Below are 12,915 nucleotides of genomic sequence, written 5' to 3' on the forward strand. Positions count from 1 at the left end.
TTCGGGTCAAAACCCTTTGTCAAGACTAAAGAAGCACAGGAAATGAAATAGGTTAAGCGGCCAGGCTGGGAGAGAACAAAAGAAAAGTGAAGAGACATTAAGAGGTATTCAAAATGAGACGAGATGGTGATAGGACTAGTGGAGACAAAAGACGGCTCTAGATTAGGTGTGAAGTGCGCTGGCAGAATGGGAGACAGCTGCCATGTGGGAGAGAGAAAAAAAAAGAAAGGGGGGGGAATGGCCAAAACAAAGGTGCGGATAAAAAATATAGGTAAAAATGTAATAGGGGCCGAGGTTATGATCTGAAATTGTTGAACTCGATATTGAGTCCGGAAGGCTGTAAAGTGCCGAATCAGAAGATGAGGTGCTGTTCCTCGAGTTTATGGTGAGCTTCCGTGGAACAATGCAAGAGGCCGAGGACGGTGAGGTCCGAGTGGGACTGGGGCAATGAATTAAAATGACAGGCGACTAGAAGCTCGGGGTCACCCTTACGGACTGAGCGGAGGTGTTCCGCAAAGCCGTCACCCAATCTGCGTTTGGTCTCCCCAATATAGAGATCACATCGTGAGCAGCGAGTACAGTATACTAGATTGCAAAAAGTACAAGTAAATCGCTGTTTCACCTGGAAGGGGTGTTTGGGGCCCTAGACACATTTCTAGGACTCTTTCGTTAACATTTGCTCTACTTTCATTGAGAATATGACGTATTTAGACATATCCGGATGTAATTTGGGCTTGCAGTCTGCTGGACTATTCCCTAACCTGTAAAAGTTTGTGTGTCTGTTCCTGTGCTACTTCTGTTTCTTGAGCAATTGATTCCTCCTGTGTGGGAGCATCAGAGGAAGGTTTTATGTGACCCTCGCAGATCTCAATAGCCAATTAATCAGGAAGAATCGCTGGGTCCTCTGGCTCAGCTCATCTCTCCCACCAAGGCGCTTCACACAGATCAATTTCTACCTCACAGAAATTGTCCTGTTCTTCCTGATTCTCCTACATGTTCTGCTAAAATAAGTGTAAAGTGTTCAGTGCGGATTTGTCACTGTAACCTATATATTAGAGAGGGAATAGCATCAAAACAGACATAGCTGTCCTTTAAAGGAAATATAGTAGCAAAATATCTGCTCCGCAGGCAAGCAATCTCTTCTGCAAAGGTTTTTAAAAAACACCCTTGAAACAGAAATTCAATCCAGGGACATAATGGCCATGTTCTGTCTGTTGTGGCGGTCTGGAGACAACGTTTTGTCCAATGTTACTTTTCCTGAAAAAACAAACAAACATATAAGGACATTGGATTGACTTAGTAGAATTGAGGATGATTGATGCAAGTTGTATCACTAACAGTGGAACTCCTGTAATACTGCTGAGTGGGACATCTGTGGTCAGGGACACTGCCAGAACACTCTCTATCAGGTCGCTGCCCACCTGTCCCTCTAGAGAAGTATAATGACAAAATTTACAGATAACACCACATTGGTTATTGTAATTAAAACATAGGAGGCCCACAACATATCCAGGAAGATATTAATAGACCTGCAGATTGGGCGTGTAATTGGCAAATAACGTTCTATATATGTACATAGAAGTGTAAGTGGCAAGTTTAGGTAGAACGCATCAGGAGGCTACATACTCCATGGAAAATAAGTGCCTAAATGGGGTAGAGGAGCCGTCGAATCTGGGGGTACTTTTGTACAAATCACTAAAAGTAGCGAAGCAGGTAAATAAGCCCATAAAAAGCAAATAGACCATTTTGGTTAATTTCTACAAGGATAGAATTGAAAATCAGGGAAGATCTTGAGTATTGTGTGCAGTTTTGGTCGTCTTATCTGAGGAAGTATGTTCTTGCCATGGAGGGAGTGCAGCGAAGATTCACCAGGCTGATACCTGGGATGGCAGGAATGACGTATGAGGAGACATTGGGTCGATTGGGCTTGTACTCGCTGGAGTTTAGAAGAATGAGAGGGGATCTCATTGAAACTTAGAAAATTCTAACAGGACTAGACAGACTAGATGCAGGAAGGATGTTCCCGATTGTCAGGGAGTCCAGAACCAGGGGTCACAGTCTAAGGATAAGGGGTAAGCCATTTAGGACAGAGATGAGGGGGAATTCCTTCACCCAGAGAGTGGTGAACCTGTGGAATTCTCTACCACAGAAGGCAGTGGAGGCCAATTCATTAAATATATTCAAGAAGGAGTTGGATATATTTCTTAAGGCTAAAGGGATCTAGGGATATGGGGAGAAAGCAGGGACCGGGTACTGAATTTGGATGATCAGCCATGATCTCATTGAATGGCGGAGCAGGCTCGAGCTGCCGAATGACCTACTCCTGCTCCTATCTTCTATGTTTCTATGTTTCTATGTTAACATTGTATTGCACCATGGTTAGAGTACACTTGGAATACTGTGAACAGTTCCAGTCTCCATATTATAAAATGCATATAGAGGTATGCAGAAGGTGCAAAAAATGTTTACTAGAATCATACCACAATTGAGAGGTTATACCTATCAGGAATTATTGAGCGTGCAGTGTCTCTTTTCTCTGGATAAGAAAAGAGTGAGGGGTGAGCAGTTTTGCTAATATTGTGTTGACCCTGGGTTAGACCACACTTAGAATACTGTGAACAGTTCTGGTCTCCATATTATAAAAAGGATATAGAGGCACGGAGCAGGTAAAAATGAATTACTAGAATTATATCAGAACAGGAGTGTTTTAACTATCAGGAATGATTGAGCGGGCAGCGGTCTTTTTTTGAGAAGGGAGAACACTAGTGGTTGACCTGATAGAGGGCTTTGACATTATGAAAGGGGTTGATAGGTTAGCTGTTGAGAACATGTTTGCACTTACGGATGAGACCAGAACTATGGGCATGGATATAAGATAGTCACTGATAAATCCAATAAGCAATTCAGGAGAAACACCTTAATTAGGAGAGTGGTAAGAGGTGGAACTCGGAAGAGCAAGTAATGGTTGAGACCAACATCATCGATGCATTTACAGAGATGCTAGATAAACGCATGAGGGAGTAAGGTATAGAAGGATATGCTGATGGGGTTGATGAAGAAGGGTGGGATGAGGTTCGTGTGTAGCATAAACTCCGACATGGACCTGTTGGGCCGACTGACCTGATTCAGTGCTGTAAATACTATGTAATACTGCTGAACTGGATATGTGGTGCCTTCTGCAAGGCTCCGTATTAGGTATAACGATGTAGGCATGCCCTTTCCAGAGAATTTTACAGAATAACTCAAAACATTCTAGACAAATCTAAAATTTGCAATTATATTTAATGCCTTACCTTTGGGCGGGTTAACATTCACGAAATGCTCAACAATGAATATCACCATCACAATGACCACGAAGGCACTGAGGCAGAGTCGGACTAAGGGCACCATGAGATATTGTTCTGTGGAAGAAGCAACGAGCATTGATAGTTCATTGTGTGCAAGTCTTAAATTAGTAATTAACGCTTCCAAATTCAACTGAAATTGAACATGAACGCTTGCTTTACTATTTACACAAAGACATTGTAAACACCCGCTGGCCGTTCCTCTACTGCAACAAGAACAATACAGTAATGACACATTATATTCAGGGTAATAATTGTAGGAGTTTAACATATTTTCCTTCAAAATGCTTAACGTGTTCCTTTAGAACTCATTTGCCAGAGTTCATGAATGGAGGGAATGCATTTACGACGTTCTTACACATGACCATTGAAGCAAGTACTGCTATTATTTGTCTGCAGTGAATCTTGTTGAATTTTACAGCTTGGTCAATGTTAATTCGGTTCGATTCGGTTCTCACTTATTCATACTCTTGTTGTAACATTGCATGCGTATGTCACAGTGAGAGTACTGGGGGCACAAAGGAAGGAATTAATGCTGTTAACTTGTTTTGCGCTGCAGTCGATGTCAATTAATCCATGAATTAGATTCCCCGTGGCATTGTCAGTATTGCCCAGTCCTGTCAGTAGGAATGCGAGCTCTGTGAGGCAAATGGCAGATATTATTAAGTGATATTGGTGAATATATAATGCATCAGATTTTCCTGATAAACTGATAAATTTTGAAATGCGCTGTTCTATTCCGAAAGTCTGTTGTGCACTCAACGGATTTTTATTACTTAAGTAGAAAACATCATGTTTTATCATTTTGGGTCATGAATAACTATGCGTGAAGACCGGCACTCGTTGAATTGCAAACATTTACAGAGAGGTTGAAGAACATCTATCCACCCTAATCCCACATTCCAGCTCTTGGTCCGTAGCACTGTAGGTTAGGGCACTTCAAGTGTATTTCCAAGTAATTTTTAAATGTGATGAGGGTTCCTGCCTCTACCAGCCATTCAGGCAATGAGTTCCAGACCCACAACTCCCTTTGGGTGAAATAAGTTCTCCTCAACTCTCCTCTTATCCTGCTACCAATTAGTTTAATTCCATGTCCCCTGGTTATTGAACACTGACATGGATTTTTAGAAATCACAATTAGTTGAAGCATAGCTTCATGGGTAAGAATAAGTAGTCAAGGCATTTCTGCCTGGCAACAACAGTCAGAAATAAAGAGGCTTTGCATATGGCTCAGAAGTGAAGCATTGGCACCCTTCAGGAATTAAGGGGTTAACAATGCAGCTTGCACACGAGGCAACAGCGGAGACAGTTCAGAGATGCTGACCGCAAGGTCTTGATGCTTTTGCAAGATTAGATAAAACAGGTACAGAAGCGACAACCACAAGAAATGGAACCTAGAGTTAAGTAAAACCACACGGGGCACAGTCAAACAGAAATGCAGACATGTGGTTTTACGAAGGGTTAGGAAATAAAACATCAGGTGGTCAAGTGACAATAAAAATTATGTGACGCGAAATGGGGAGTCAGCCAATTAACAAATGTGCACGCGGGCTTTAGAGCCTGCCACGGTTTTTGTATGCTTAAATACCGGAGACCAAAGACAATCGGAGAATCTAAGCTGTACTCCCTGATGAGCCTATAGGTACCTCCGCGGATTGTTTGTTTTGTACTGTTGAATAATTTTGTGTTTTCTATGTTTCCAATAAAATGCTTGGATATTTTAGCATTTGCTGACTAGTGTGCGGATTTAATTAATTTTATTTTGCCACAACAAACACTCTGCTAAGGGTATAGGTCCTTCCTATCCACTCTAGCTAGGCTCCTCAAAATGTTATACATCTCAATTAAGTCGCCCCTGAGCCACCTCTGTTCCAAAGAAAACAACACCAGCCTATCCAATCGTGCTGATCTCTTTGACGAAAAGTCCTATTGTCTCCTTCCTAAACTCGCTGTCAGGTTTAGTACCGTTATGATCATGTGAAACGCCTTGTGACGTTATACAGCTTTAAAGGCGCTATATATTGGACAGGTGCTACAGATAGACCTCTTGCTTTGTCTCGTGTAACCTTCGAGTTTTCGCAGCAAGGATGAAGGCAATGGAAGGCGTCCTTGTTTGGGGATGAAAGGGAACATTCCTTGACATCTGAAAATCAAGCTGCTACAGGAAGGACTGAAAACCTTGGCAACAGCAGAAACTAGGAGAGTCCTCACACGGTTCCTGAGATGCCTTGGTCACTGAATGTGAAGTGAGAAGAATCATTTGGGACCGGGCAGACTAAACATTAAAAGGGAACTTTGAGAGTTGTGGCAACTGGGGTGAGTTTGCTGCGATATGGAAACGATAATGTTTGGAATCTCTTGGCAATGGCCTCGGATGTTAGTTAGATGCACCGACTACAATTAGCCACAATTCAGTTGTTGTTTTGTGATGAAGTTCAGTTTGATCATGCATTGTCATGGAGTCCAGATAAAGTATCATCACACACAGACCCGAAAACAGGAGTGTGTGGGTACCAGTAGACGAGGCTCTGAGTCCATGTAGAATACTTAGATCAAAGTGTGCACAATTCGGGCTAGATTTTCAGTATAGACAGTTTTGGGGCGCTAACCTTAGCGCCCGCCCGAAGTTAGCGCCCGCCCCAAAGTAGCGCCCCGTTGCCGGAAATTCAGTGGCTTCGCCCTAAGAGGTTGGTGGAGCGCTAAAAGAGGCGTTCCACTACTATCTTTAGGCGCTAAGCCGGCGGTGCAGAGCGCAACACCCGAGCTCGGGCGCAGCGCACGGCAGACACTCTGGTGCCAGTGAGCTCTTAAAGGGGAAGGGTGCATGTGTTTTTTTCAAAGGCAGAGTCTGGGGGGGAAAGGAGCAAAGAAGAGGAGGAGGAGGAGGAGGAGGAGGAGGAGGAGGAGGAGGAGGAGGAGGAGGAGGTGGCGGTGGTGGCCGGAAATATAAATACACCGTTCACAACAACATACTGGACCCTTCCAGACAACACATGCAGACTGCCTTTTATAGTGCAGGAGGAGTGCCCTTTAATTTGCGCTCCCTAGGGTGTGTTGCGTTCCATTTTACAAATGCTCTGGACGCCAGCCGCACAATGGGGCGGTCCGACTGAAGTTTGGATTCGGGGCGGCCAAAGGGCGTTGCACGAGGATGTGACGTCATTTTCTGCGCGCGCATCCGGGCGGCCGCTAAACTTTGCGCCGGCGCTAACGGGCAACTTAATTTGGGGCGGGGCGCAAACTGCGTTGCGCCCGGGCGCTACACGCATAGCGCCCGAAAATCACTTCTCTTAAGGCGCTAACTGCTGGCGCAAGCAACTGAAAATCTAGCCCTTCGTCTTTAATTGTGCCGACCCGACTGGTGAGCAAATAGTTGAATCACATTTGCACAACCCTGTTCGCAAATCCATTCATCAACTTTTCATTCATCCACCGATATAATGTAACCTTGACTGATTACTTCCTCAACCATTATCCTTGATTGGGAATTCCATATCTTCTACATCTCGTGCTATAAAGAGTTTTTTCTTGCTCTCTTACATTTAATATTGTAATTCCGTCCCCTTCATTATTAATCATAACTATTGGGAATAGTTCGGTTTTATCGGTCTTCTACCATGCTTTTATAATTGTAAAATTTTGCATCATATCGCCCCGTAATGTTCATTGTTTCAATAAAGGAAGCCTGAGTATTTAAAGATTTTTTTATTCGTATTTGTATTTCATCATACCTGGCAGTATCTGAGTGAATCTGAATTGTACCATAGAAACATAGAAACATAGAAGGTAGGAGCAGGAGTAGGCCATTCGGCCCCTCGAGCCTGTTCCGCCATTCAATGAGATCATGGCTGATCATCCAAATTCAGTACCCTGTCCCTACATTCTCTCCATATCCCTTGATCCCTTTAGCCTTAAGAAATATATCCAACTCCTTCTTGAATACATTTAATGAATTGGCCTCTACTGCCTTCTGTGGCAGAGAATTCCACAGGTTCACCACTCTCTGGGAGAAGAAATTCCTCCTCATCTCTGTCCTAAATGGCTTACCCCTTATCCTTAGACTGTGACACCTGGTTCTGGACACCCCGGCCATCGGGAACATCCTTCCTGCATCTAGTCATGTTAGAATTTTATAATTTCAATGAGATCCCCTCTCATTCTTCTAAACTCCAGCGAGTATAAGACCAATCGACCCAATCTCTCCTCATACGTCATTCCTGCCATCCCAGGTATCAGCCTGGTGAATCTACGCTGCACTCCATCCATGGCAAGAACATCCTTCCTCAGAAAAGGCAATCAAAACTGCACAAAGTACTCAAGATGTGGTCTCACCAAGGTCCTGTACAACTGCAGCAAGATATCTGAAGTAGGAATGTAACTCAATTTCTGATCAATCCATTGAAAAGATTCGTGGACACTGATTGGCTGTTAAAGTTTAGGATCAGCATTCGAAGTCAATCAGGCCTTGCAGTAAATGGAGGAGCGCCTAAGTATACCTCTTCATTTTGCACATATTATTGATCTTGGGCACAGCTCGCTTGCTGGAGTCAAATGGAAGATCTTCAGTTCACCCTATTAGGCCGCATTGAAGGTACACAGCCGGACACTCCCTGGTATGTGGGCTGTCTTCAGATAGTGATGGACCAACACAAAGTGGGTGGGAGATGAAATCGGGAGTTACCTGGAAACTCTACGCATGTAAATAAAGAGAGTTAACTAACCCATCCAGCGTTTATTTCGTGACAGGTTTAGCCAGGTTCACCAGGCTGATACCTGGGATGGCAGGAATGACGTATGAGGAGAGATTGTGTCGATTGGGCTTATACTCACTGGAGTTTAGAAGATTGAGAGGGGATCTCATCGAAATCTATAAAATTCTGTCAGGCCTGGACAGACTAGATGCAGGAAGGATGTTTATGATGGCCGGGGAGTTCAGAACTAGGGATCATAGTCTAAGAATAAGGGGTAAGCGATTTAGGACTGAAATGAGGAGGAATTTCTTCACCCAGAGAGTGGTGAACCTGTGGAATTCTCTACCACAGAGGGCGGTGGAGGGCAGTTCATTAAATATATTCAAGAAAGAGTTGGATATATTTCTTAAGGCTAAAGGGATCAAGGGATATGGGGAGAAGGCAGGGACAGCGTACTGAATTTGGATGATCAGCCATGATCTCATTGAATGGTGGAGCAGGCTTGAAGGGCCGAATGTCCTACTCCTGCTCCTATCTTCTATATTTCTATGTTTCTATGCAGGCTATACAGCACGCATGGAAAGATTAAGACAATAGATCAAAAACAGATCCCCAGTTAACTGTAGCATGGAAATAAGTACATCTCAGTTCGATTTTAAAGGGAACTGGTCGCCTATATTAATTATATATGAGCGAACGAGACAGAAATTGAGACACAATGGTTTCGAAATGTGTTGATACCTACCTTTCACCGTAATCGGGACATCTTTACTGAATGGCGAAATTATCGAACGTCCTACAACCTCTGTTTGATATCGACAACTGTAATTTCCCACTGAGCCTTCGCTTCGGGTATTTATGTTGAAGGTCACAATCCGCTCATCGCCACTCACAGTACGAGACTGTACAGGACTTCCTTTCTGATCTTTGAACAAGAGAAATGTTCCCCCTCTGGATCGAATGTCACCTTTGCAGGAAATGGCAAGATTTTCCCCGTTTGAAACTGCACCGGAATCTGGGTCCATGTAGATAGTTGGCTCCGAGAGTTCATCTGTATCAAAAATACTGTATGAAATTGTGAGACAAAAGTCTACTCAATGACATATGAGGACACTTTTATAAAAAACAGAATCTGTCGCCTTGCCTGCAATTCATACATCGCTTTTTGATATTATTACAAGCAAAGGACAGGTGGAAAACAGAATGAGCCAGAATGTGCTGATTATTCCTTTTGTGCAAGATATTTAATTCAGTCTGGTTTTTTCTGCTTTCAATAATGATCATTGGGTAGCCGCTTACTGCACATCCCCCTTCAATCTGAACAACCCGGATTACCTTTGATTCAACTCATTAACTGGGCCTCCCATTCTCAGGCGGATATTTCATTTATCTGATTCTGTTGGTTTGTGGAACTCGGGTAAACTGGCTTCTGAAAGGTTTTCATGTTTAGTTCATTCAGTACACAGCAAAGAAATGTGGTTGGCATCATTGGAGAGAGAACGAGAGAGAGAGAGAGAGACATATTTCATTGAGCAACAGCAAGTGTTCAAGATTGAAGTAAGGCATTGGAATGGTTATTATTGTCATACTATAAACATCCCATCACATAACATTGCAAACTAAGCAATGAGCTGTTGATGTACGAGAATTGTAAACTTATGTGGGTATGAATCGGCTGAAGGACTGTGCATTGAACAGAAACTACAGAATGTTGATGTATGAGAAATGTAAATTTGTGTGGGTATGAATCGGCTGAAGGACTGTGCATTGACCGGAAACTACAGAATGTGGATGTACGAGAAATGTCAACCTGTGTGGGTATGAATCGATTGACTGAAAATACATTGGCCCTGAAATTAGGATCGGGAGCTTGCCGCGTGTGCAAGCCCCCGATGTGCACTTACCCGGCGCGCTGACATTTGAATCGTGGTCCGCGTTGCATTTCCTCTGACTGGCCCGCTTGAGGTCCTGCCGCGCTGTGCGTGCGTGACCCAGCGGCGTACTTAGTGCGATGAACCGGCTGGGATCACGTGAGCACAGGGCAACCAATGGGAGGTTGCAAAAGTTCATTCATGAGTTTGACAGTAAGAGCTGTCAAACTCATGAAAACTCCTGGCCACAAAACACGACTTAAACTTGAAAGAAAATTTAAAAAAACATTGCACTACTTAAATGAACTATAAATAACTGTAAAAAACTATTTTAAAAATAATTTTAAAATTTGAAAAAAATTATTCTATAAAAAATCGGGGCTAAAACTAAACTTACCTTACTGTAAATTCTTTAAAAATAATAAACCTGTGGAAAACTTTTTTATAAATTGTATTTATAGGCCACTTACCTGTAAAACTAAGTACTTACGTGTGGTTTTTCAATGCATAAAATCCGGAGGCCTTTACACATGCGCAACTCTCTAAAAATAAAGGAAATCCAAGTCGCACGCGCTGCCTGTGTAGTCGCACGCGTTCAGCCTCTTAACCCCTTGGGTCAGAGGAGAGGAAATGCCGGTTTTCAGCGCATGCGCTGTGCATGCTGAAAACCGGCAATTCCTCCGGGCACACGCGTTGGGAGAGGATTTACTGGGCCATTGACTGGAGGCTACCAAATAAAGCCAGGCCACTTCCAGTTTGATAAAATGAAAATTTATAAAAAAGGAAGCTTTTGTGTTATATTCTAAGAAAAAGGGAGCAAACTATTTAACTTCATGCCTACACTAGGAACTGCTGACAAAACTCTGCTTGCGTTATCTCTGAAGAAATTAGAGTGTTTTTTATGTTAAAGTAGAAAAAAATAAAGTGATATAAAATCATAACACTGAAGTCTTTACTACTTGACTGAAAAACAGAAAACTGTTTCAAAACATCAGATACCTGTAACCTTTTGACACTGCAGGCTCTCATTTATTTTCCCTGATACTCACAGTACAAACACTCTCTTTAATCAGATCATTCATATTAGCATTTCCACACCTATAGGCCTCCACCGGATCTGAAACGATACTGCCTAGTTAAAAACCACACCTTAAATTGTATTTGATGCTTGTATTCATTTTTTAACATGCATAGTCAAATTTAAAATGGGCTGTAAATGACCAACATGCACAATGGTGCTCGGGGTATCCAGTAGAGGGCGTGAATTTGCACATCAGCCTCTAAACATATAGGCCCAGTAATTCCGGGCCCAACGCATGAGTACGGACGGGGTACTCACGCGTGGGCCCTACGGAAGTGCCGGTTTTCAGCTTGCACAGCGCATGCGTGGAAAACCGGCGTTTCCTGTCCTCTGAACCAAGGGGTTCAGAGGATGAATGCGTGCACGCAGGAGTCTGCGCGTGCGCGCTGAAATCATTTTTTTTCCACAGGTTTGCGCGTGTGTAAGGGCCTTTCCTTTTTACGAATGTAAAACAGGAGACGTAAGGACTTCATTAGAGTCTATGGGCTAGATTTTCAGTCGCTTGCGCCAGCAGTTAGCGCCTTAAGAGAAGTGATTTCCGGGCACTATGCGTGTAGCGCCCGGGCGCAGCGCAGTTAGCGCCCCGCCCCAAATTAAGTTGCCCGTTAGCGCCGGCGCAAAGTTTAGCGCCCGCCCAGATGCGCGCGCAGAAAATGACGTCACATCCTCGTGCAACGCCCTTTGGCCGCCCCGATTGCAAACTTCAGTCGGACCACCCCATTGTGCGGCGGGCGGCCGGAGCGTTTGGAAAAAGGAACGCAACACAACCAGCGCGGGCCCCGGGGGGCGCTAATTAAAGGGAACGTCCTCTCCAGTATAAAGGGCATCTTTTTTTTCAGAAAACAGTCTTGTGCAACGCATTTCTGGAGACACAACAAGGAGGATAGCTAACTGGCTTCAAGCAGCAAGAGCCAGGTATTTTTGGACTCAGACCATTATTTCTGGATAACAGCGGGGGGGGGGGGGGGGGGTCAGCCTCTGCAGACTATGCAGAACAAATGGGAACTTTACGCCAGCAGATAAAAGAACGATCCCCAGGTAACTGTTGCAGCGAAATATGTACATCTCAGTTCGATTTTAAAGGGAATTGGTCACCTATATTAACAAGATATGAGCGAAGGAGACAAACATTGAGATACAAGAACACACAACCTCGATTTGAAATGTGTTGGTCCATACCTGTCTCCGTAATCGGGACATCTTTACTGAATGGCGAATTCCTCGAACGTCCTGCGACCTCTGTTTGATATTGACAACTGTAATTTTCCACAGAGCCTTCGCTTCGGGTATTTATGTTGAAGGTCACAATCCGCTCATCGCCACTCACATTACGGGACTGTACAGGATTTCCTTTCTGATCTTTGAACAAGAGAAATGTTCCCCCTCTGGAGCGAATGTCGCCTTTGCAGGAAATGACAACATTTTCCCCGTTTGAAACTGCACCGGAATCTGGGTCCATGTAGAAAGTCGGCTCCGGGAGATCATCTGTATCAAAAATAACGTATGAAATTGTGTGTCCAAAGTCTACTCAATGACATATGAGGAGACTTTCTTAAAGGTAGAACTAAATCTGTCGTCTTGCTTCCAATGCATGCATTGCTTTTTGTTATTACTTACAAGGAAAGGACAGATGGAAAACAGGATGAACCAGAATGTGCTGATTCTATCTTTTATGTGAAGTATTTCCTTCAGCCTGTTTTTTTTCTGCTTTCAAAAAATAAAAATTGTTTATCTGCTTATTGTCCATCGCCCTTCAATCAGCACAATCTGTAACTTTCTTTGACTCAACTCTTTAAATGGTCCTCCCATTCTCAGACCGATATTTCATGTATCTGATTCTGGTGTCATGAGGAACTCGGTTAATTCGACTTCTGGAAGGTTTTCATGTTTAGTTCATTCAGTACAAATCAAAGAAATGTGGTTGGTAT

The 12,915-nt window shown here is 43.5% G+C and overlaps 1 protein-coding gene across 1 annotated transcript in view; it reads right to left on the reverse strand.

The window, feature by feature from the left end:
* Positions 1-913: 913 nt before the first annotated feature.
* The window catches only part of LOC147085095 (osteoclast-associated immunoglobulin-like receptor), a 14,845-nt gene continuing 2,843 nt past the window's right edge, over positions 914-12,915 (reverse strand). The window contains exons 3-5 of the mRNA XM_085979303.1: positions 8,781-9,086; positions 3,294-3,401; positions 914-1,257 (exon numbers count right to left, since the gene is read on the reverse strand). Of these exons, the coding sequence (XP_085835429.1) occupies positions 1,181-1,257; positions 3,294-3,401; positions 8,781-9,086 (491 nt within the window). The 3' untranslated portion in view covers positions 914-1,180. The remainder of the gene's footprint in view (positions 1,258-3,293; positions 3,402-8,780; positions 9,087-12,915) is intronic.

The sequence above is a fragment of the Somniosus microcephalus genome, unplaced genomic scaffold (assembly GCF_052327205.1).
Source record: "Somniosus microcephalus isolate GS21.2 unplaced genomic scaffold, FLI_Smic_1.0 unresolved_chr9, whole genome shotgun sequence".
In the NCBI taxonomy this organism is placed as follows: domain Eukaryota; kingdom Metazoa; phylum Chordata; class Chondrichthyes; order Squaliformes; family Somniosidae; genus Somniosus; species Somniosus microcephalus.